Consider the following 25779-nt stretch of genomic DNA (forward strand, 5'->3'; position numbering starts at 1 on the left):
TTCTCAGGGCCTTTCCCACAGAAGGTTATTGAGTTAGTATGGAACGCAGCAGAAGAGGAAGCCAACTGTTGCAAAATTGTACTACTTTTTTTAAACATCCAGTTATGCTAACTTCGAGAACTACTAATGTGACCCTCCTTGTTTTTGAAAAATCATAGAACAGATACAGCGTGCAAAACTGAAGTCCTAGTCCTTGACTAAAGGATTTATATATTGTGTCTGATGTTATATGTATTTGAATAGTAGAAGAAAATAAGATAATGCCTCTACTGTGAAAGACAGTTATTTAATATAAGTTTTTATTAGAAAACTAGACATTTACATTCTCCCAATGTAAAACCAGCATGCTCTTTAAAATAAAATAAAATAAAATTCTGCATCACTTAATAGAGTCATAGAAAGGTTTTGGTTGGAAGGGACCTTTTAAGGCCGTGTAGTCCAACCCCTCTGCAGTGAGCAGGGACACCTTCAACCAGATGAGGTTGCTCAGAGCCCCATCCAGCCTGACTTTGAACGTCTCTGGGGATTCTTCCATTTGAAGTGAAATGAAATGAATTGACACATTTTCTTTTCCTGTTTATTGTAGGTATTATACCTCAGCTTTTCTCCCGCCTGAATCACCCAGAAGTGTATGTTCGTCAGAGTATTTGCAACTTATTGTGTCGAGTGGCTCAAGATTCTCCTCATCTTATACTGTATCCTGCAATAGTGGGTACCATTTCACTTAGCAGTGAATCTCAGACTTCAGGTATGGAGGAAAAAATAAATGTTCAAATACACTTTAGATAATATTTTTTATATATTGGATAAAATGATACTGACATGGTGGTTTGGTTTTGGTTTTTTGGTTTTTTTTTTGTTTTGTTTTTCAATAGCTGATACTTTCTATCTTAGAATGTTTTTGTTATAGGATCTCACTGATACCTTTAATTTGATGTACTGGTTTGGCAAATAAGTTAGGCTTTTCCAGTTTTATCATCATATCCTTTGCCAGTACGTAATGTAATATAGGGACCTGATGCTACATGAAGTATTAAGTGATGTATCTTTCAAGGCTAGAACAATGTAGCTAATACTTTAACATCTGTTTTTAATTTAGGAAACAAGCTGCCTTCTGCCATCCCTACTTTGCTAGGTAATATTCAAGGGGAAGAACTGCTGGGTGGAGAATGTGATGGAGGGACCCCCCCAGCTTCTCAAGAAAGTAGTAAAGATGACACAAAAGTTGGATTAAATGAAGATCAAGCAATGATGCAAGATTGTTACAGCAAAATTGTGGAGAAGCTTTCGGCTGCAAATCCAACAATGGTGTTGCAGGTAAATAATCCAAATGTATGCTACTTGTGCCGTTATTTGAACCACAAAATACGTAATTTGTGTATCTTGTGGGTAGACCTACTGAAAGTTTGGTGCATCTTTGCTGTTAGACTGTCATATTTTTTCAAGTTGTTCATCTACAAACATAAGTCTTAATACCAGTACTCTTAAAAGTAAGTGAATCTGAATTTATTTTATACAGGTTCAGATGCTAGTAGCTGAGCTGCGCAGAGTTACAGTTCTTTGGGATGAACTTTGGTTGGGAGTTTTACTGCAGCAGCACATGTACGTCCTCAGAAGGATTCAACAGCTGGAAGACGAAGTCAAGAGGGTCCAAAACAACAACACTTTACGGAAGTACGTCTTTTTTTAATAATTCAAGTGGTAATTGTAACAATTGTTTGTTCTTGGGGAAGCGTGCAGTCAAACCGATCAACAGTGTTGTTGCTCGTGAATTCGTACTATCCTAGGTGCTTCTTTGTAGGCCAGTGACCTTATTTAAAGAACATTTTGGTGCTACAGCTGGTACTCTAATCAAATGAGAAGCAACAACAGTTTACCTTGAATTCACAAGTTTACCTTGTGAATCCTTGTTGGAATTGCCTTAGTAATAATGTGTTAGAACCCAGTGCGTATGAAGTTGTGGATTATGAGATCCTATACTTCTTCATTTCCAAGGTCTGTCTTACAAGTCAGCTAAAGTGAGGACAAGCATGTTGAAGGGTGTAATCTATTTGGAGTTTACTGTAAATACAGCTATTTGGAATAAACAATGTCTTAGTCGGCTTTTAGTTTTCACTGAGTTTTCCTGTGAGTGGACTTGTGGAAGAGGAAAGTCATTCACTGGGCACCTGGCTAAGCTTAAGGATGCCTCTTGAATTCTATAGTCAGGGCTGACATGGAATGGGAGAACAGCATGATTCTTCCCTTTCTTTATACTGTGGTACATCCTCAGGAAGTAGTAGTAACGAGCTCTTGTATGAAAGGAAATCAGTTAAAGTGGTTTGAGCTTTGAGCTTCTCCTCAGAGTTTCCAGTGGTGAAGAACTCAGTTCAAATTTTTCAATTTGAAAAAAAAAAATAATAATTTGGTTCAGGGGAACATACATTGAATGAGGAATGAAATACTCTTTTAGTAAGGTCATCCTTGAAGTCCTTGTTTTAAAGATGTAATAATTTCCATAAATTCTTAGATGTCTCATTTGCAGTCTTATTTTAATGCTCTGCCTATGAAGTAACTTAGTTTTTATGGAGTTAAGTGGAAATTTTGGGGTTTTTTCTTAATAGAGAGGAGAAAATAGCAATCATGCGTGAAAAACATACAGCTCTAATGAAGCCCATTGTATTTGCTTTGGAACATGTACGGAGCATCACTGCAGCTCCTGCAGAAACTCCACATGAGAAATGGTTTCAGGATAACTATGGAGATGCAATTGAAAACGCTCTAGAGAAACTTAAGAATCCTTTGAATCCTGCTAAACCTGGAAGCAGCTGGCTCCCATTTAAAGAGGTATTACATGCACAGACAAAGAATACAATGTAGGGGCTCTTGACACTATTGCTGCACCTTGTGTTTGACCCTCTCCTTAGTATTCTCTTGTCATATCAAAATTGCAGCCTGAGACTGTCTTCTGCAATCACCACAGACATGCTAGATGGTAAAGCATGGTAATTTTTGCCTCTGTAGCAAGTCCTACTGACTGTCTACATTATTGCATTTCTACCCAATGAATTTTATTTGTTTTTCTCAAATCTTGCATCTTCTGCTATCTGGGATACTGTCAGTTTTGGGGGCAGAGGGGTTTGTTTTTTAAAATACTGTCTTTCTGAAACTCTGTGCCATTTGAGTTTAGTGGATTTAAAATTTAACAAGTTGGTACTCTGGTTATGTAAGCATAGTCCTCAGGCTGTGCAGCAACCTTCAAATGATCAATGCTTCCCAAAGATACTTTATTTTTTAATTATGTTATCTTGTCTTAGTTCTTTATGGATCTGCGGAGAAATAAAATATACTTTCACTTGGATATTGAGAGTCAATCTGGTGATTTTTAAAAGTCTTGCTAGACAGAACCTAGGTTTTACACACAAATAGACTTTTTGTATTTTGCTTTCTGCCTTGTGGAATAAGCAAGCATGCAGATATATAAACACGAGGTTGCTGAATGCTGCTGCCTTTGACCGCAGCTCAGATGTTTATAAATGCAGGAACAAGCCTCTTGAGCAGCTTGATTTCTTGTGACTTTGGTGCTTATCACCAGGCGGAGTATATTTGTTGAATAAATAATGGTTTTTCTTTTTTTAGTTTTATCATCTTCATCCTAACCTGTAAATGGTGGCAAGGATGAAAGGTAGTTTATGAAAAATATCTCTGCTTTCTGGAAGATAACCAGCATTAAATCTGCTTTTGTGGTGGGTTGTGTGGGGTTTTTTGGGGGGTTTTTTTGGTTTTTTTTTGTTGTTTTTTTTGTTTTGTTTTTGTTTGTTTGGGTTGTTTGGTTTTTGGTGTTTTTTTTTTTTTAATACTAGCTGTTAATGTGAACTTCAGCCTAAACCCAAATATTTCTTTGGAATAGGTGATGCTAAGTTTGCAGCAAAGAGCACAGAAACGAGCTAGTTATGTTTTACGACTTGAAGAAATCAGTCCTTGCTTGGCTGCCATGATGAACACTGAAATAGCACTTCCTGGAGAAGTATCTACCAGAGACACAGTCACAATTCATAGTGTGGGCAGCACCATCACAATCCTGCCTACCAAAACCAAACCTAAAAAGCTGCTTTTCCTGGGTTCAGATGGGAAGAACTATCCCTACCTGTTCAAAGGTAAGAAATTTAAGTTTTCTCATACAAGTTACTGTCTCTTGTTATAAATTAGACTATTTTAAAGTAGGGAAGATGCATGGTTGCAACTTTTGCTTTATCTGCCCATGTGATACAGAGAGTTGTTTGGAGCATCTGCTTCCTCTCTTCCCCACCTCCCACTTCACCATACATGTGTAAGAAATTTTGCCTTGTGAAGCTGTAAGTCAGGGTGTTTCAGATCCCCCTTTTATAAGGGTTGCATCAGAAACAGTGTTCTGCTTGCATACTGATAGGATTAGCTGGATGCACTTTTCCAGAAACTTAAGGAGGCACCCAGAAGAGAACTTCAGAGACTTCATGCCTTCCCTGAAAGGGAAAGACCTATTTGTGTTGTTAGTAACTGTTTTGTGTACTGCTCACAGAGAGAGCTGTCATAAAATGGTGGTTCTAGTAGGTAAATGCTGTGTAAACACTTAGGTTTAGGCTGAACAACTCATCCTTAATCTGCATGATTTATAAAGCTATTAATAGTCTGAAATGAAGTAGGATTTTAAAAAATGCTTAATTTTGGGTTTTAAGAGAAGAATTTTTATCTAGAAACTAAATTCTAAACAAATGTATTGCAGGTTTGGAAGACTTGCATCTAGATGAAAGAATCATGCAATTCTTATCAATTGTGAACACAATGTTTGCTACCATTAACCGTCAAGAGACACCAAGGTTCCATGCAAGGCATTACTCTGTGACACCTCTGGGAACAAGGTCAGGCTTGATCCAGTGGGTGGATGGAGCTACACCTTTGTTTGGTCTTTACAAGCGGTGGCAACAGCGAGAAGCTGCTTTACAAGCACAAAAGGTAACAACTATGTTTTATGCCAGCTAGAACAATTCAGAAAGGAAACATTTATTCTGATTTGCTTTGCAGTTCTAAATAACACAGTCTTAAAAGGAATGTATTTTGTTAGGAATAGTGCAGAATGGTTCTGTGTATTCATATCTCTTGGGATTTCAGCAGATGTCAAATGACATTGCATCTATGTATCTATATGTATTACAGTATGCAACATAAATATGCTGTTCTGGCATGATAATTGAAGAACTGTTTTTGAACAACTAGTTATTTTGGTTCTGCATCTCATTCTCTCATTCTCATTTCATTTTAAAAACACTTTTTATGGTTGCATTTTTAAAATTTACCTTGGTAAGAATAGAGTTAGGCCAAAACAATGTCTTTTCAGTTTATATAGGCTTTTTTAACTATTGAATTTTGAAAGAATTCTCTGAGCTGTAAAAGTAATCCTTAGTAGAGGAGTTGATTTAATATTTCATTCTCACCAAAACTGAATTTAGGATATTTTCTGGGGTAATGAGTTTCTGTGGTAATGTGTTGCGATATGTAAACTACTATTTTTTACCTCTTCTAGGCTCAGGACTCTTACCAGACTCCTCAGAATCCTGGGATAGTGCCTAGACCCAGTGAACTTTACTACAGTAAAATTGGACCCGCTTTAAAGGCAGTCGGGCTTAGTCTTGATGTGTCGCGTCGTGACTGGCCCTTGAATGTCATGAGGGCTGTTCTAGAAGAACTAATGGAAGCAACTCCCCCGAATCTCCTAGCTAAAGAGCTCTGGTCATCATGTACTACACCAGATGAATGGTGGAGAGTTACACAGGTGAGTTACAACAAATATTTTCCCTTTGAAAGGCTGTGGTTTTAATGCGATGAGGGGCAACAAAAGCTTGGGATGTGTTCAAGCAATGATACTCATGAGTTAGGTGAGCTGGCACTACTGAAGTTTCATGGGGCAGAAAATGTTGGCAGTTGTACCATCTGGAATACAAAAATGGGTATACACCTGATAGCTCTACTTTATCATACTAGAATTATCAGCTTAAATCGTGAAAACTCTTGTAAGATATCATCAGACAACAAATAGAAAACAGCTTGGAATCAGTTGGTTTTGATTTGTCTTATACTTACGCTTAAAATAATGTTTTAAGATGGTAGTCAGTCCAATGTGTTGGTAGAGGATTCCCACAAATAATTTTTTCCTGAAACTCTCTTTAAAGTCGTATGCAAGATCCACTGCAGTTATGTCCATGGTTGGCTACATCATTGGTCTTGGAGACAGACATCTGGATAATGTTCTTATAGATATGACTACAGGAGAAGTTGTCCACATAGATTATAATGTTTGCTTTGAAAAAGGTAACTTAAAAAATGCTATATGTTATTCAAGTAAAAGGTTTCCCTTCTTGGTAATTAAAAGAAACAACTTTAATTTTTATCTTAAAGGGAAAAGCCTTAGGGTGCCAGAGAAGGTTCCGTTCCGGATGACGCACAATATTGAAACTGCACTTGGAGTGACAGGAGTAGAAGGGGTTTTCAGACTTTCTTGTGAACAGGTGAGTTAAACTTGCAGAAAACTGAGGGCTAGCACTTGCTGAATACTATGTTAAACCTTTCTATTAAACATTCTGCTGTTGATTTATAAAGCCTTCACCTTTTCTGTTATGATTTTAATTGGGCTTGTTTTAGATACATCCTATAGTAGGTATGTAAGAAATGTGAGAATGTCAGATAAATATATATGCAGGTAGTAGTACAATGACAATTCAGGGGGAAAGGGGGACTTGTAAGCTATAGATGTAAAATGTTATGTTTTTCCTGAAGCTTTTTTCTGAAGTTTTGCTTATGCTTTTTCTTCAGAGCTGATAGTCTATAAACATGCTAGAATATAAGGTTTGTGTGGAAGGCTAGAATTCAGTCTTTAGTTTTAGTGATAATACTGCAGGCTAGGTGCATTTGTACAGGCAGTGGTGTTCTTGTATTTGTAGTGGTTAGGGAGAAGTTACAGATTTCTGTTCCTATACAAGCACAGTATTTTGCATTTAAAATTCCACTGTTCTACAAGGATAATGCAAGATGCAGAATGAGTCTGTTTAAAATATGATGCAGGTCCTTCATATTATGCGGCGTGGGAGAGAGACTTTGCTTACGTTGCTTGAAGCTTTTGTTTATGATCCTCTGGTGGACTGGACAGCAGGAGGTGAAGCAGGATTTGCTGGAGCTGTCTATGGTGGTGGTGGCCAGCAGGCTGAAAACAAACAAAGCAAAAGAGAAATGGAAAGAGATATTACACGTAGTCTCTTTTCTTCAAGAGTGGCTGAGATAAAAGTGAGTTCACTACAAGAATTTTCTACTTTGTAACCAAAGCAGGCCCTATGCTTTCACTTCATTTATTTGCATTTTGGGTGCTGGTGGAAGAAGTGGTCATTTATTAAAATAGTTCACAAATTTTATTGAGCTGAATTGAGTTTGTGTTGAGGGAAGTGCTTATATAGAACTTGCAAGTATTTAGCTTTCATTTTCTGTGTACTTAATTCTAAAATACATTCTAATGTTTTGCCTGAATCTGGGCTAGAGGAAATAAAAATAAAGATTTAAAGAGCAGTCTAAATAAAGAATGTTTGTTAAGCTCTAGCAATTGTAGCACTGGAGGTAGCCCTAGATGAACAACCTTGTTGAAGGGTTAAGTGCTACCATATATTACTTTCTCTTACTTGTTTGAAATCAGTCCAGTTCTATAACATCTGTGTCTTGGTTACAGGTTAATTGGTTTAAGAACAGAGATGAAATGCTTGCTGTGCTGCCAAAATTGGACAGTAGTTTAGAAGAGTATCTGAACCTGCAAGAGCAGTTGACAGATGTAGAAAAGTTGCAAGGAAAACTGCTGGAAGAGATAGAATTTCTGGAAGGTGCAGAAGGAGTAGATCATCCCTCCCACACTCTTCAGCACAGGTACGGAGGAGCCAGGAATTCTGTTAGGAATCTCGCAGTTCTATACAGTTGGTGGTTTAGTAATGTACTTACAAGTTAAATGTTAGAAATGGATATATGAGAGAGATTAATAGCTGCGTAAAAGCTATTCTTACAAGTATTCTTACAAATATTCTTACTTGTAGAGAAGAACTATTGAAACCATTTTTGCTCCTGAATAATCTAATTCATGTCCTATGCCTCATACTCCATGGATATAAGTTCTGCAAGTCTGTGTTCCACACTTGCCCCTCAAGGCAAGAGTCAAAATGTGCTGAATATGGTGGTGTCCCATCAAATTAACCCATACAAAGCAGCTATTGATAAATAGCACAAAAATATTTTCATCTAAGTTTCTAATTCTTCAACTTATTTTTCAAGTTTATTTGAAATTGGTCAATGATTTCAGAATTGCATTAATATGCACATGCATTCATTCTTTTGTAGGAAAACAGAATTAGTTATTAACACAAATTGTTAAAGTTTTATGTAATTGGTGAGAATACGTTCATTTTCGGGTCAACAAGGTAATTGTATTGTTCAGTATTTTTTTTTTTTTATTGTAGTACTTACTTGATTCTGTGGTTTCAAAAATCCAGGTATTCTGAGCACACACAGTTGCAGTCTCAACAAAGAGCTGTCCAGGAAGCAATCCAGGTGAAGCTGAATGAGTTTGAGCAGTGGATAACACATTACCAGACTGCTTTCAGTAATTTAGAGGCAACGCAACTTGCAAGTCTTCTTCAAGAAATTAGCACACAAATGGACCTAGGTATAAAATAGTATTTGTGAGGGGTTTTTTTTAATCGTTTGAAAATAACTAGAGTTTATTATATCGGGAGGCGTTATGAGTATCTTCTAACTTAAAGGCAAGGACCTGTATACAATAAATAAAAAGAGAGAGGGTTCTTCAAAGGATGATTTGGAGCACTTCAAGGTTTCTCTGCCAAGCTGTTTGAAAGAACTTGTCTTTCTCACCTTAGCTAGGCATGAGATGATTTTCTTACCTTGTGCTCAAAAGTCTAAATACTAGTTCTCCATACTTCCTTTGTCACAAGTAAAAGAATATTTTGGAAAATATGTTAACACTCAGTATTTCTATCCTATAAAATATATGTGCTTCACACATGCATCTTAATTTTTAACCATCTTTCTTAAAAGGTCCTCCGAGTTATGTCCCAGCAACAGCATTTCTGCAAAATGCAGGCCAGGCACATCTAATCAGTCAGTGTGAACAACTGGAAGGAGAAGTTGGTGCTCTTCTCCAGCAGAGAAGATCTGTGTTACGTGGTTGTCTTGAACAATTGCACAACTATGCAACAGTAGCTCTTCAGTATCCAAAAGCTGTGTTTCAGAAGCATCGAGTAGAACAGTGGAAAACCTGGATGGAAGAACTCATCTGTAACATGACAATAGAGCGTTGTCAGGAAATCTTTAGGAAGTAAGTTGACGGAATAATGAATTGTTTGAAGAAGTTAATTTTCAAGCTACTTCAGGATTTTAATTTTCTAATTAAAATAAATACTTTTGCAAGGACCAATCTAATTATAAAGCAAGACAAGGTTAAGTTGTAATTCCACAATTTCGGAGAAAAAGATGAAAAAATGCTTTAAAAATACTGTTCCAGAGTTTAATCTGTGTACTGCAAAAAGAAAACCAAGTAACTTTGTCCTGTAACGAACAAATGAAGCACCATTTTTGTGGCTTTAGGGTACTGATATTTAGGAGTTTTAGAGACTTCTAGTATTTAAAAATCACATAAGTCAACTAAAGATTTTTTTTTTATTTTATTTTTTTTAATTAAAGCAGAATTTCAAGCAATTACTTTTTTCTTCTAAAGTCAGGTCATTTTGGCATTATTACTGCTTGGCTTACAAGATCTAGATTATATTCAAGCATTTCCACTGAAACCAGTTCCTTTCCTATTTCTTATCTTCTTTGCCTCAAGGACTACTAATTGTCTTCTGTCCTTGCACATAGATATGAAATGTGGTGCATTTTAGGACTTTATGAAAGAGTCATTAGGGTAGCCATCAACTGGTGTGGTTATTTAGAGTTGATATGGAGTAGGTGATATGGGAGTTGTTCATATGCAGAGGTTTTTTCCTACCCACAGAGCAGTATGTGATTTGCTAGTGCTTGACAAGGGACAATTTTGTCATTGTACTTTTGCTTTACAGGTATGAAATGCAATATGCTCCTCAACCACCTCCAAGTATGTGTCAGTTCATAACAGCTACAGAAATGACTCTACAGCGCTATGCAGCAGATATAAATAACAGACTTATTAGGCAGGTGGAGCGTTTGAAACAGGAGGCAGTTACTGTACCTGTTTGTGAAGAGCAGCTGAAAGAAATAGAACGTTGCATAAAAGTTTTCCTTCATGAAAATGGAGAGGAGGGCTCACTGAGCTTAGCAAGCGTTATTATCTCTGCTCTTTGCACGCTGACGAGGTGAGTTGCCTTTTGTGAAATTCTGTGTGCATTCACGTTTGAGACCACGTAAAAGGAATATCCAATTATGTGGAGAATGCAGTTGCAGACAGGCTGTCTAACTAAGTGTCATTATTCATCCAGGCGAAATCTGATGATGGAAGGTGCAGCATCTAGTGCTGGAGAGCAACTGGTTGATTTGACCTCAAGAGATGGAGCGTGGTTCTTGGAGGAGCTTTGCAGCATGAGTGGGAATGTTATGTGCCTTGTGCAGTTGCTGAAGCAGTGTCATCTTGTACCCCAGGACTTAGATATTCCTAACCCAATTGAAGCATCAGAGGCGGTTCATTTAGCAAATGGAGTATATATCTCACTTCAGGTGATCCTTACTCTTATGTTACTTTTTCTTTCCTCCTCCTCAACCTTCTAAGGATTCAGCTAAGCCATTTTTAACAGCTTCTTCCTTAAACAGCTAAATGTTTATTTGTGGTGCTGCTGAGATTTTGTTTTTTGTTGGAACTTAGTCTTGATTGCTGTATTTGGCTGAGCTGAACAGGCATTTGCTACTGCCATTTACGTTTTTATTGGTTGAAAGCATTTTGATCTATACATGACAAATTGTAAAAACTGCTGTTAAGTGAGTAATGGTGAGAAAAAGGTTAGTACACACCAGATTCATGTCTTGCTTTCATTGTTTTGTTCTGTTACTGGCAGTCCAGAACAACTTCTAAACTGTTTAATCTATGCCTTTTCTGTGTTGTGCTCCTGCTAAGCCTTACTTATTTTAACCTAAAACAAGTAGGTTGAAAGAAATTCTGAAAACCTGTTGTACAGGCCTCTATCTCCAAGATTGGGAAGGAGAAAAATGCATTTATAATTCTGTGGTTTAGAAATGTTTCCACTTTAATAAAACAAATAAAAAACCATTAGTGGCAGCTTGACTAAAATATCTTCTGAAGACTAAGATGATTTATAAACAGCAGCTGGTGTAAATAAGTTTTTGTGGTTGGTTCCACTATCTTGTATTTGAAAAATACTTTGCTACCAACCTGTATAAGTGCATTGAGATTTTAATAACTTTGTTTCTTTGCTCTTCAAAGTATTAACACTTCAGAAATTTTTCAGAAACATGCATGCAATTTCATTGCATTGTGGCTGAGATCTTTTCACCCATACATTGTTGTCCTCCCTGTGAGCTCTTACGTAAGATGTGTAGCTCACTGAGCAGTCAAGATAACTAATCTTTTTGGTGTGTCTTGTCTCATTTTGGAGACAGTGTGTTGGTTGGTTCTTTCTGTAGCTGCCTTTAGCCCTCTGATGCATTCTGCTTGGGGAAAATTGCATTATGCCAGTTAAGGTACTGATTTTTTTTACCTACATTGGTTTATGTGGCATGAGTAGGACTCCAGCAAAATAATCATTATCTGGCAAGTTTCTGATGGTTTTCCCTTGCCTAGTGTCGTAGTTCAGCCCTGATCAGGACCAGACTACACAGTCTCTCTCTCGCTCCCCCCACCCTCCGAGAGAATAGGAGGAGATGATATAAGAAAAAACAGCTCAAGGTTTGAGATAAGGACGGGGAGAAATCCTTAAAGTTACCGTCACGGGCAAAACAGACTCGACTTGGGGAAAACTATTCATTTATTTCTAAAACTAGCAGGAGAATGAGACAGGGAACAAGATAACCTCCCCCCACCCCTCCCTCTTCCCGGGCTTAACATTATCTCTACTACCTTCCCCTCCCGAGCGGCACGGGGGGGGCGGAAAGGGAATGGGGGTCGTGGTCAGTTCATCACGCGTTGTTTTACGCCGCTGTATCATTGTCAGGGGAAGAACTCCTCGCATTCCTCCTCTGCTCCAGCATGGGGTCCCTCCCACGGGCCACAGTCCTTTGTGAAACTGCTCCGGCGTGGGTCATCTCTTCCACGGGGTGCAGTCCCTCCAGAACAGCTGTCCCAGCGGGCCCTCCACGGGCCACAGCCTCCTTCAGGCCTCCACCTGCTCTGGCGTGGGGTCCTCCACGGGCTGCAGGTGGATCTCTGCTCCTCCGTGGACCTCCATGGGCTGCAGGGGGACAACCCGCTCCACCATGGTCTTCACCACGAGTTGCAGAGGAATCTTGGCCAGGAGCCATATTACTCCTCCCCCTCCTTCTGAACTGACCTTGGCGTCTGCAGCCATTCTTCACAACAGGCTGGCAGATGTCTCTCAGGATCCTTTTTACATCTTATTCACTTCTCATCTCCTCTCCACTTCTTGCAGCCGGGCCGGGCCGAGTTGGGCCCAGTCGGCTGCCCGGCGGGAGGCCAGAGGGTGAGGCCTGCAAGGCCCATGAGGCTCGCGCCTCCCCCTCTCTGCCCCCAGCTCAGCTGCTTCACATCTTCTCCTCCTCTTTTTCCTGTTTTCCCCTACTTAAATATGTTATCGCAGAGGCGTTATCACGGGACATTCTGCTACCAATTGGCTTGGCCTTGGCCAGCAGTGGGTCCGCCCTAGGCCCGGCCGAGTCCACTGAACAAAGGGGAGCGACTTCTAGCAGTTTCCTACAGAAACTGCCACCTTAGGCCCCCCCTCACTAACAAAACCAGAACACCTAGTCAGATCAGTTTAATAAATAATAAATTCAGTAAATAATTTAAATCAGTTACATAATGGAAAAGAAAAGCTACATAATTTGACAAAATTTATTTGCAATGTGGTATCTCTGTACCACCAATCGTCTGCTAGGATCACTGTAAGGAATTACTGCTGTTGCTATTGAGCTAGTTGTTGCTACATTGTGCAAATGTTAAACCTCTGGGTTTGTACAGGGTTTAATATATTCCTGATTTCTTTAAATTAAAAAAAAAAAATAGATTTTGACTCTTGGCTGACCACCATCATGTTATCTTTTAGATAATGTCTACTGCGGGACAGTGTAATACTAAAATGAGATGTTGCATAGGATAGTTTTTGAGGGGAAAATTTCTTATGTTTTCTTACTTCCCAACAGGAACTGAACTCAAACTTCCGACAGATCATTTTTCCTGAAGCGCTTAGGTGCTTAATGAAAGGAGAGTATACTTTAGAAAGTATGCTCCATGAATTAGATAATCTTATTGAACAAACCACTGATGGAATCCCTCTGCAAACACTGGTTGAATCTCTTCAAGCCTACTTACGAAATGCTGCTATGGGACTAGAGGAAGAAACACATACTCATTACATTGATGTTGCAAGGTAAATGACTTTTTTTTTTAAAGCTCAGGTACGAGAGAATGAAGATTGCAGAATATTACTTTGTCTGAATTTTACTATTTGCTTGATGTACAGGCTTTTCTGGCCCAAGAATACCCTTAAGCAGAGTGCAGTGCCTAAAGTGTGCATGTTTCCTCTGTGTGTGCATTTATCTGCATGCATACATACAAATACAGAGCTATGGCAATTTACATGTACGTCTGCTTAAAGATGACTTTTGGTAGTCAACTTTTTCCAAAATGTGTAGTTGTAATTTGAAGTTAAGGGATGCTAAAAAGAGGAAATGGTCCATTAGTTTGTGGGAGGAAGCTGTGAAAGGGAGAGCTTGTAACCATGGCACTTCTCTTGTCAGGATTAAAAAAAAAAAAAATAAAAATCACTTGATTAAAAAAACAAAACACAAACAAAGCCTCAACCAATCAAAAAGACTTGTAATGTGGGACAGTACCTTTCTGGAGAAGTGCTCAGTAGACAACTGAGCCCATTCAAAAGCGTCCTGCTAAGTAGAAGGAGTGATCTTGCTGCTTCCCTTGAGCCAGTTATGGTGGCTCCATAAGTGGTACAATGAAGACTGCTATACCAGCTAAAAACAATTTACTTTTTTTCTCTTAGGTTAATTTCCTTCCTGGTTTACCTACTGGCAGGTTTGCTCAGCTTGTTAGTTGAGGGTCAAAAGTGATATAAGGGAGGGAGAGAATGAGACCACCCTTTCAGGAGCAGCAAGCTGTTAAACCATTTCAGCTATAACCTGAGACCTCATCCTCCACCTTTTGACCCCATACTCCAGTCAGTCAGTTATAGATATATGTATATTATAAAACCAGTACTTGGTTTTCAAGGAAGGCAAGGTGATACAGCTGGATGCTGTACTGCATCTGGAGCCCCCAACATAAGGAGGACATGGATCAGTTGGAGAGGTCCAGAGGAGGCCACGAAGATGATCAGAGGGCTGGAGCACCTCTCTTATGAGGACAGGCTGAGACAGTTGGGGCTGTTCAGCCTGCAGAAGAGGAGGCTCTGGGGAGACCATATAGCAGCCTTCCAGTACCTAAAGGGGGCCTACAGGAAAGATGGGGGAGAAACTCTTCAGCAGGGCCAGTTGTAATGGGAGGAGGGGTAATGGTTTTAAAACAGAGAGAGGTAGATTTAGATTAGATATTATGGAAAAACTTTTTTACAATGAGAGTGGTGGCACACTGGCACAGGTTGCCCAGGGAGGTGGTGGATGCCCCATCCCTGGAAACATTCAAGGCCAGATTGGATGGGGCTGTGAGCAACCTGATCTGGTTGGAGATGTCCCTGCTCCTTGCAGGGGGATTGGACTGGATGGGCTTTAAAGGTCCCTTCCAACCCAAACCATTCTGTGACTCTGTATTTACATGACTTACTATTCGTAACTCTTTAACCATGCTCATGGGAAGTACAGTGTGTATTCTCTGCCTGTATTTTAAGTTAGCTTTGTAGCTGGTCCTTTAATGCAATCGCGTATTATATGGTATCCTTAGCTGTTCTTGTGAGACCAGGATTAGGCTTGATGTGGTAGGCAGGGCTGGGTGGGTAGGAAGAGCCTGCAACAATTTTGCCTTGTTCAGATGCAACTTAATTCCAATCTGCTCTAGCCATGGGATCAATCAGTTTAAGAAAATCCTGTTTATTTCTTGTAGATTAAGCAAAACCACATAAACTTTCTTTTCTTTCTTTCTTTCTTTTTTTTTTTTTTTTTTAAGAGTACTTCACGCTCAGTATGGTGAGCTGATTCAGCCAAGAAATGGTTCAGTTGATGAAACTCCCAAAATGTCAGCTGGTCAGATGCTTTTGGTAGCTTTTCATGGAATGTTTGCTCAAGTGGAAACTGCATTTGGTTTATTGATTGAGAAGGTATGGATTTATTATTTTCAAGAGTACTCTGAGTCACGAATATGGAAGTTTTATAGAAGCAAAACTCATTTATTTCCTTTTACATTGCTCAGCTAAACAAGATGGAAATACCTGTTGCTTGGCGTAAGATTGACATAATTAGGGAAGCCCGCAGCACCCAAGTTAACTTCTTTGATGATGACAATAATCGGCAAGTTCTAGAGGAAATTTTCTTTCTGAAGAGACTACAGACAATTAAAGAATTTTTCAGGCTCTGTGGTACCTTTTCTAAAACATTGTCAGGTAAATAAATGTTATCAAATATTCACTATTGCTTTGTACGCTTCTCATTCGTGTCCTTTTGAGAAGAATGTAAAATGGTTGCTTTTAAGGTAACTTTCATTATATAACAAGTATGCAGAAGTTAAAAATTAATTCCTGCAATCTTGCTGTGTTTATAAGTCAGTTAATACATTTCTAGATGCATCAAATGTTTTGTTTATAACAAAAATACTGTTTCTTTCCTTTAAAAGGAATCAGTTCACTTGAAGACCAGAATGCAGTAAATGGACCTGTCCAAATTGTCAATGTGAAAGCCCTTTACAGAAATTCTTGTTTTAGTGAAGACCAAATGGCCAAACCAATCAAGGCTTTTACAGCTGACTTTGTGAGACAGCTTTTAATTGGCCTTCCAAATCAAGCTTTGGGACTGACTTTGTGCAGTTTCATCAGTGCTTTGGGTGTTGATATCATTGCTCAGGTAGAGGCTAAAGACTTTGGAGCAGAAAGCAAAGTTTCTGTGGATGACCTGTGCAAGAAAGCTGTGGAGCACAATATCCAAATTGGCAAGTTCTCACAGTTGGTCATGAACAGAGCAACAGTATTAGCTAGTTCATACGATACAGCATGGAAGAAGCATGATCTAGTGCGCAGACTTGAAACCAGTATTTCATCTTGCAAGACAAGTCTTCAGAGAGTGCAGTTGCATATTGCCATGTTCCAGGTAAGACCACAATGCATGTTATTTCTTTCCAAATTGTGTCTGTGGAAAGTCACCTTTAGTTACTGTGTCTCAGCACAAAACTTTATATTTTGTTGAATGAGCCTTAGAATATTTTAATGGTCTTGAATAAAGTATTTTGGTTTTAAATTATTCTGTAAGGAAAAAAGGAATTATTCTGTAAGGAAAAAAGTGCTAGCTACTTTGGAAGACAAGCTGCTTTATAAGATGCAAATGTGGCAATGTGTAAATTCTTTTTCGAGTAAATACATAAGTTTTTTTTTTTCCCAATAATCATTGTCTTTTATTAGAAAAGAAGTCATTCACTGGTTTTCATACTAGCAGTGTTGTCCCATTCTTCCCCTTTTTTCAGACAGACTATGACTTTATGGGAGGACGTCTTAAAACAGAGTATGCATTGCTGAGTGGCTTCTTTACCTTTCCTTCAAAGTTTTAATGCATTAACTGTCTCCTTGCTCCACTGTTTGCCTCGTGAAAAAAAAAAATATAAATAGCCTCATGAAAAAAAAATATAAATAGCAGCAGTATCAATCCTGAAAATGTTCTTCATAATAATAATATAATAATGGCTTTAATAATAATAATGGCTTTAATAATAATAATGGCTTTAGAAAATGCCATTGTGTACCTTGAGCAATGTGCTGGTATCCAGTTTTGTTGTAGTATCCTTGATCTTCATTTTGTAGTGATTTGTAGGTTAAGAATAAAGGCTTTCTCCATGTCAGTTAATAAACCATTTCATGGACTGGTAAGCAAAATTATCTTGGTTTTAACGTATCACAAGTGAATTGTTTCTGAATATTGAAGAGTTTTCCTTTAGATCAACGAAATGTGTGTAAATCACTTCTAGTAAGTTAATGCCTGATTAATAGCATAAATATCCAAGCCAGCAAAACTCGGTTTATAACTTTGTATATATTCTAGTACTCTCTAATGATTTAGAACTTCTAAGCGTGCCAGTATTGTCTGACACATAGCCATTTTAAAATGCTCTTAACTATAAAGTGTACCAGAGTACTGGCATCACTGTTTGTGAAGCAAAGTATTTTGTGCTGAGCAATATTGATAATCAAGTGTTCCCATTATTTTCTTCAAGTGGCAGCATGAAGATCTCCTCATCAGTCGCCCACAAGCTATTTCTGTTACTCCTCCACCTCGTTCTGCAATTTTAGCCAGCATGAAAAAGAAACTTCACACACTCAGTCAGATTGAAGCTTCAATTGCAACAGTCCAGGTACTACTATTTTTGGGACGTTTGTTCAGCAGCATATTGGAATGTGACTCTAACACAAACTGCAAAATCACCTACCCCCTCCAGATTGTTATCTCTTGATATCGAAGCAAAAAATCCGTGGTATTTTCAGTGACATGTTTCAGTCTGTCTGACGTATACTGTTACGTTCTTTGATTTTTGCTGTCTCATACAAAATATTATTTCAGGAATATCGGTAAATCTGTTTCATGAGCAAAAATACAAATATGCAAAAGTACCTTTCCTTCTGAAGGCTGATCATGCTCCTAATCTTTGTCTGACTTAGATCATACTTACTATCATTTTACTAGCTAAGTGTCAGAAGCTTTGTCTGTAGATCTGGGCAAATGAGTTTTTCTGTGTGTTAAGGTTTCTGTGTCCTGTGGCTTGGCTCAGCTTTTTAGACTTTTGGGTATCGGTAATATAGCATGTTTACTTGTTAAATTAAATATTGCTTAACTTCTTGATTTTTAATTTCCTTTTTAATTGTGAAGGTTCTGTTTGTAATTTTTTTAAAGATTGTTTGTAAAATAATTCAGGACTGCTATGATTTTACATAATTTTTAGTCTAGAAATATGATTACTTTTAACTTGCTTTTGTATTTTTTTATGATGAGTTACAATCTAGACAGGTGACTCTATTTCCATAACAATCAAATCTAGTTGTGTTTAAGTTAGGCTTAAGATGATCTATATCAGTATGGATTATATGTAGCTATGTATTTATTCTCTTCCCCCCGCCCCAATGCAGGAGAAACTAGCAGCACTTGAAGCAAGTATTGAGCAGCGTTTAAAATGGGCTGGAGGTGCTAATCCTGCACTGGCACCAGTCTTGCAAGATTTTGATGCCACTATTGCTGAAAGAAGAAACCTTGTACTGAAAGAAAGCCAAAGAGCAAGTCAGGTATGATACTATTGACCCAAGAAGTGTGTTCACTTTTTATTTCCTACTTGAGATTTATGTAGAAGATACTCTTCCTCCTCAGCATCTGAAGAGCAAACATAGATAACCAGATACGTTTGGGAATCCAACTCCACTTTAAAAGCAGTGTGAATAATCTCTGGGAGAATTGCTGCAGAGTTGGATGACCCTGAAATGATACTGCTACTGTAACAGAGCAGCTTTATTGCTGTATTTAAATTTCTTACTTCTAAGGTCATGGAACAAATGCACTTTGTAGATAGACAGTGTAATTGGAATGATTTTTCTCACTCTTGCTTTGATTTTTCAGGTCACCTTCCTCTGCAGTAATATAATTCATTTTGAAAGTTTACGTACTAGAACAGCAGAAGCCTTAAATCTTGATGCTGCATTATTTGAACTTCTCAAACGCTGTCAACAAATGTGCTCATTTGCATCGCAGTTCAACAGTTCAGTCTCTGAACTGGAGCTTCGCCTACTTCAAAGAGTGGTAAGTAAAGGTCAAACCAAAATATTTAACATTACAAAATTGCTGTAATCATAAATTCTCAATTTTGTCTTTCATTCTAAATTAATGTTATATATACTTTCTAATGGGTTGTGGATTACAGAGTTTATTCCATCAGCTGCTAAACACTTGGCAGTAGCATCTGCACAGTAATTTAATTTTATCTCTGGATACAGATACAAAAATGTTTCTGTTATTTTTAGGGTACTGGTCTTGAACATCCTATTGGCAGCTCTGAATGGCTTCACTCAGCTCACAAGCAGCTGACCCAGGAAATATCTACGCAGAGAACAGTACAAGCAGAAAGAGAACAGCAAATAGAAACAGTTTGTGAAACAATTCAGAATCTGGTGGATAGTATTAAAACTGTGCTTACGGGTCATAACAGACAACTTGGAGATGTCAAACATCTCCTGAAAGCTATGGCAAAGGTATGCCTAAAACTTCATTAAATTTATTCCTCAAACCCATGTCAGTATAGTTTAAGAAAAATAACACTTTGTAACTATATGCTTTTCAAAGTATCTAGAAACAGTGAAATATGTTCATGCATGTGGAGTTTAAGACATGAAATTAATTTCATCTCTACAAATTCATAAAGCTTTATTTCTAGAGTTAGGCTAATCAGGCTTTGGCTGAATTAAAACTTTGCTCTCATTTGGCAGTTGAAACATTTTCTTTGTGTTTACAAATCCTTTTGATTTTTAATCAGTAAAACATTTGATCTTTTTCAAATTTATGTTCTTGAAATGTAACTACTGGAAATTATGATTATTTGTTGTCAGATGACAAACTGAGGGGCAGCAAAGGCTAAGAAATGCTCAACTTTATTTTCTTAACCAAAATACAGCAAATAGTTAACCTTTTTGCACATCTTTGTTACAGGATGAAGAAGCGGCTTTGGCAGATGGTGAAGATGTTCCCTATGAGAATAGTGTTAGGCAGTTCTTGGGTGAATATAAATCGTGGCAAGATAATATTCAGACAGTTTTGTTTACATTAGTTCAGGTTATGGGTCAAGTCCGCAATCAGGAACATGTTGAAATGCTGCAGGAAATAACTCCCACCTTGAAAGAACTGAAAACACAGAGCCAAAGGTAAGGAATTCACCTTCTCTCAGGTGAAGGCATTTTGCTTATCTACTTGTCTGTAGCCAAAACACAGCATGGGGTACCTACTTGGTGGTTGTCTTAGAATGCAGAAAACTTTCTGCAAAATTTGACTTAACTTTCTTTCTGAGTTTTCAATAAGTAGTTGCATGAATATTTATCAACTCCATTGTGTTTCCTAGTGTCTACAATAATCTAGTGGGTTTTGCATCACCCTTAGTCACGGATACATCAAATGAATGCTCAAGCCCAACATCAGCTGCTACATATCAGCCAACCTTTGCTGCAGGTAAAACTTGAAAAAGGACAGGCATTAAAACATCAGGAATTTATATTAGAGAGGGAAACATAACTTTTATTAAATTTTGAAATACAGCCAATCTGTATAAGATTATAACAATCTGTATAAGATTATAAAAGCCTATAAAACTCGAGTCATTCAGCATACAGTCCTGAATGACTGCTTGATCATAGCTTTTTTTATAGCCCTTGAGATCTGGATTCACTCCACAAAGCTTAGAATACATGAAACACATTGTCACTTATGTCAACTAAACTGATTTCTGTTGAAATTAGTATTAAAATTTGTGGTGACTTTGGAATGGATCCTGAAACTCTACAAGTGTGTTCATGTCTGCAAAACTTTCATTACTTTACAGTTAAACATGAATGAAGTTTCTCTTGAGTATGGATTTCTTTTTATTTAAAAGATTATTCTACTGTCAATATTTGGACTGAGCACAGGTTCCTGATTGCTGTTAGGAACAAAAATTGAGTTTTATAATTGTCATAAAAAATTATAGTATTAGAGGTTGGGAGCCCATAAAAACTTGCTTAATGTAAATAAATGTCTTGCAATGGAACAAAACCTCGTTTGTGAAGTGAAAGAAATTAGAAAACTGAAAGTTTGTGAAGAGAGAAGAACTGGTGCAGAGTTTAAAATGCATTTGTACTGAAGTACTGATAGCTGCATTTGATAAACATTAATTGTGATTTTTCTTGCATCTGTAGTGTATTATTTTGAATACTTTAAACACTTTTAAACTTTCTTTACAGCTGTACGTAGCAATACAGGGCAGAAAACTCAGCCAGAGGTGATGTCACAGAATGCAAGAAAGCTAATTCAGAAAAATCTTGCCACATCAGCAGATACTCCTCCAAGCACAGTCCCAGGAACTGGCAAAAGTGTTACCTGTAGTCCCAAAAAGACAGCCAGGGACCCTAAAACAGGAAAAGGTAAATACAGGGCTTAAAAAAACCTCAAAAACCACTGGCAACAAAAAAAAAACCCTCAAAACACCTCTGTGGGTTTCTGTGCAGGAATGTAAAATTGAATTAACTTTATTTTGTGCCTTTAGCTGTGCAGGAAAGGAATTCATATGCAGTTAGTGTGTGGAAGCGGGTCAAAGCCAAGTTAGAGGGCCGAGATGTGGATCCCAACAGGAGAATGTCTGTTGCTGAACAGGTGAGTTAAAAATAGTAATGTTCCAGTACTGATCCTTGCTTTAAATATTGGGTAGTAAGCATGTGTCTATGCTGAAGGATGCCTTAAAGACTAAAATCCTGTTGTGAATGGAGGGTCCCTTTTGAGATGTTTAATCTATATTCCAATGCAAATCAGGGTATACTGCTCCCTTCTATCGCTACATTCATTTTTTTTATCAAATGCTTTTGTCTTCTATACCGTAGATTTATATAAAAGTAACGAATTGGATAAAACTGCCTTTTGTATATCAGTAAGCTAACGTTTGTTACACAGCTGTTGCTATCCAGGGAGAACATGACATCTGTACAGCTGTCTACAGGACAGAACTTGTCTGTGTGTACTAGCATAGCACAACCATGCTCCTGCTGTGGGAAACTGTGTCAGGGGACCCAGATGTCCACATAAAGTTGAGAATGTTGTGGTTATTTTCAAGGTGTAGGGGCTATGAATGAGATTGTGTGATCTTTTTTTTTTGCCCCTGCAGTAAGAATTCCTATTTCTTTTGTGGGCTACACAAAGTTATGTAAGATTAAGTTTACAATTGCTATAGATTTTTTTTCAGTTAAATGTATTTTGCAGGTGACATTCAACTGCACATCTTAAGATCACTTAAACACTTTTTAAAATCTAGCTTATTTTTAATTACTTGTTTGACCTTTTTACTAGGTTGACTTTGTGATTAAGGAAGCAACTAATCTAGATAACTTGGCTCAGCTGTATGAAGGTTGGACTGCCTGGGTATGAGTAGGGAGAAAGCAGATCAGTCTGGTTCAGCGAGGTCAGACATCCACCAGAATCAACTCGGCCTCAGGCATCCACAGCCACACCACGGTCGGTGATGATGCATACTGGGGCTTAATCTGAGGAAACCTAGGAAATCTCGGTGCACTGGGAAGTGAATCCTGCAGGATAGCTGCACTCAGGGATACGCTAAACACAATGGTCTGCAACCCCCACGGTCAAGGGTGAAAGCTCACTGCTTGAACAACGCGGTTTGTCTTTCTGCTACGGAAGAACTGCAAACGTGTCTGGGGGTTAGCTGCAGAAAGAAATCGGGATGCTACAAACCGCAGAGTGATTTGGAACTCAATTCCACCTGACCCTGTGAACAATTCAGGAAACATCGAACCCTGTTCAAAGAAAAACAGAAAAAATGGGGCCATGAAGAAATCACAGCAAGGGAAGATTTGAAGCATTCAGATTCTTGTTACTCCTGTTGCGTGGCAACAGTGCTGGTTGAGTCGACCAGTTAGTACGGAAAAAGGCTACAAAATGTAAACTTCAGAAATGGACTGAAAGCAAAGAGCTGTACATCAGGTATATGCTGCATTGGAAGAACTTCTGAGATAGAAGAAAAAGCCTTTCTTCTCTTCTTCCTTTCCTCTTTCCTTTCTCTCCTCCCTCCCTCCCAGCCTCTCCTCGCATACATCCCTCTTGGCTTATTCTTGTAGGTTAGGCGTACTTCCAGTATACTCTTTATTTCAATCCTTCTCCTTCACAGTTTAGTCAAATTAACAACTTAAATTTTGTTTGGTAAACAAATTTTCCAAAAGCATTGAAAATATAGAACATCAATGATTACTTTTGAGTTGGATGGTCAAATGCAAAATGTAATTTTGGTTATTTTAAAGTAATTTCTGTGATTCTGTTATGTACAGTTTCTCAAAACTGTCACTGTGCATTTAAAAGTAACGAATCCTACAGGCATTTGATTTAATGTGCACTTCCTCTGCTTGCAGTGTACACTTTTTGTAATTCAAATTGTCCCTCCAATCTCATTCTACTGTGATTGCTGTAGTTTCTTTCGTACGCCGTAGCTAATCCAATGTAATCTTTACCTTTTAAAAAACCAGGATAGAGTATCTAGTAGAGTTTTACATTGTTGATGACAGATAAACAATAAAGTGATGTTCTGGTGGAGGTAGAGTGATATGCCTTTTACTTCACTTTCCTAATACTTTTAGTTTACACTTGTAAATTATAGTGCTTCAGTTCACAGGAGTATACATATAATCCAAGAAATGAAGGACTCTCCAATTTTTGTTGAACTAGATCTGTAAAGATTCCTGCAAAGTATTTTTCCTTTGCCATATTACTTCTATAGATGGTTGTTAAATAATGCATCCGTAGTGAATCTTCCACCAAGGTTTTTTGTTTTTTTTAATCAATTCTGCACTGAAAGTGTGATTATGGTCAGAAAAGTCTCTCTAAAAATGTCATCTTCTTACTTCGATTGATGTCCTACTTGTGTGCTGGTTCTTGCTTCCTTTTTAAAGTGGGACACCTTTAGGAAAAGGCAACTTCCTTTTCTTGGAGCAAATAAACCTAACGCAATTCAGTTCAGTTACAACTACAGAATCTTACAGGTGCTGATAGCTAAAGCAGAAATGCACACTGGTGTTCTCAACCCAGATCAATTTGCGTAGCTATGAATAAAAAGTTTCTCTTTTGTAAACTTGGTGAATTCATTACGCACATTTGCTGAAGAACTACAGACATGGGAAGATCCTCAATGCCATTTTAGTAATTTTTCAGAGTAAAACACACTTTAAATACCGTGTTTTTCAGTCAAAATCTAAGTATTAGAGGATTTGAGCCAAGCCCACTACTGGCATAAAATTCATTTAATTGAATGGATTTGCAACAGTTCAGCTGAGTAGAAAGCTTGGCTAGTAATTTTCAAAACATAAATTAAGACCAGATGTAAGTAATAGACAAACTTGTATTATTTTCAGTATTTGCACTATGCTAACTGCTCTTGCCTCCTCAGTAGGTCTTAGAATTCACTTTCCTCTCTGTTGCCAATTTTTTTGTGGACATGCACTTTGAAGTGTAAGAATTTTCAGCAGACACATGGCCTTTTTTGCATTCTGATTGCCTGATTAACTCTAGGGAAGTCACAGGCTTTGTATCTCATGATACCCGTGCAGGCGCATTCCACTGCCATTGCTTCCTGAACCCTCCGCCACGCCATGCATTGCAAGAAAGAAGGTGTTTGAATGTTGCAGTGAAGAACATTCATGTGCAGAAAAAGACACTTGACACTGTTGGTCCTTTTTATTTTTCTCCAGTTAAAAATAACCTTACGAACAATCTGTTTGGAGTACCATAGTAACACGAGTGTATTATACATGCTGGTTTATTTGTTGGAAGCTGGAGGGGAGGGAGGGGTAATGCACTCACCTGTGGCTCATGTATTATACCTCTGCTATCCAGAAATGAAACACTTGTGTGGAGATGGGTTCTTACTGCATAATTTAATAAAGTTTTAAAAAAAATATGTATTCATAACTTCCTTGCATGCAAAACTACCTGTGGTTGTAAAAGTTATGGGGGAGAATAAAATGCCAAATAAAAACAAATACAAAACAAATCCCAAACCAGAGCGGGATTCTAGAGACACTTAAATTTGCGTAAGTCATGTTGAGGAGGTAGCTGACATGCTTAGCTGTTAGTGGGACTGTCAGCTTTTGTGTGCTGACGCATTTTCCGTGGTAAATGTTGACAATATGGCAAATCGGTTCAGTCTTGGTTAAATCCAGACTGCAGATTTTCTGTGTGCGTCTTACATATTCAATAAGACTGCATTAGTTGCATTATCTTTTAAAAGAGAGTGTTTCTTGTAAAGACATAAGGTTATTTCATTTTTTTTTTTTTTAAGTAAAACTGAGACATTTACTTTTCTGCAGTAAGACAGGCCTAGAATAATGCAAATCTTAAATCTTTGTAAAACATAGAAATCAGCTGGAGCTATAGAAGGCAAACTGTTCAGGTAATGGCGATTTTGTGCATGATGCTCACTTGCCGTAGACGTAAACCAAGGGACCATGCTATAAACTAATTTCTCAAAGTCAAAGTGAAAGTATGCTCATCAGTTTTAAGTTCTTACCTCTTCCTAATTACTTAGGGTAGTGGTTAAGATGCTCTTAATACTTTGAAATTCCAGTTACTAGTTTGCCTCTCTTCTCGCTCCCCTCAGTAAAGCCCAGATATGAGCACTGGGGGTTACAGGGATGTGTT

At 38.0% G+C, this 25779-nt stretch overlaps 1 protein-coding gene across 3 annotated transcripts in view; it reads left to right on the forward strand.

Annotated features, from left to right (window-relative positions):
- The window catches only part of SMG1 (SMG1 nonsense mediated mRNA decay associated PI3K related kinase), a 65310-nt gene extending 41631 nt beyond the window's left edge, over nt 1-23679 (forward strand). For all 3 annotated transcript variants that reach the window (XM_086760275.1, XM_086760277.1, XM_086760276.1), the window contains 28 exons: nt 587-748; nt 1100-1317; nt 1520-1674; nt 2604-2826; nt 3890-4136; nt 4742-4971; nt 5540-5788; nt 6186-6324; nt 6412-6521; nt 7075-7293; nt 7727-7917; nt 8535-8707; nt 9097-9376; nt 10116-10388; nt 10512-10746; nt 13360-13586; nt 15332-15482; nt 15575-15764; nt 15995-16464; nt 17579-17716; nt 18486-18638; nt 18967-19146; nt 19368-19595; nt 20050-20261; nt 20456-20562; nt 21330-21509; nt 21632-21738; nt 22426-23679. In XM_086760275.1, coding sequence (XP_086616401.1) covers nt 587-748; nt 1100-1317; nt 1520-1674; nt 2604-2826; nt 3890-4136; nt 4742-4971; nt 5540-5788; nt 6186-6324; nt 6412-6521; nt 7075-7293; nt 7727-7917; nt 8535-8707; nt 9097-9376; nt 10116-10388; nt 10512-10746; nt 13360-13586; nt 15332-15482; nt 15575-15764; nt 15995-16464; nt 17579-17716; nt 18486-18638; nt 18967-19146; nt 19368-19595; nt 20050-20261; nt 20456-20562; nt 21330-21509; nt 21632-21738; nt 22426-22503 — 5525 coding nt within the window. In that variant the 3' untranslated portion in view covers nt 22504-23679. The remainder of the gene's footprint in view (nt 1-586; nt 749-1099; nt 1318-1519; nt 1675-2603; nt 2827-3889; nt 4137-4741; nt 4972-5539; nt 5789-6185; nt 6325-6411; nt 6522-7074; nt 7294-7726; nt 7918-8534; nt 8708-9096; nt 9377-10115; nt 10389-10511; nt 10747-13359; nt 13587-15331; nt 15483-15574; nt 15765-15994; nt 16465-17578; nt 17717-18485; nt 18639-18966; nt 19147-19367; nt 19596-20049; nt 20262-20455; nt 20563-21329; nt 21510-21631; nt 21739-22425) is intronic.
- Nucleotides 23680-25779: the final 2100 nt, after the last annotated feature.

The sequence above is a fragment of the Chlamydotis macqueenii genome, chromosome 15 (assembly GCF_036417535.1).
Source record: "Chlamydotis macqueenii isolate bChlMac1 chromosome 15, bChlMac1.mat, whole genome shotgun sequence".
NCBI lineage: Eukaryota > Metazoa > Chordata > Aves > Otidiformes > Otididae > Chlamydotis > Chlamydotis macqueenii.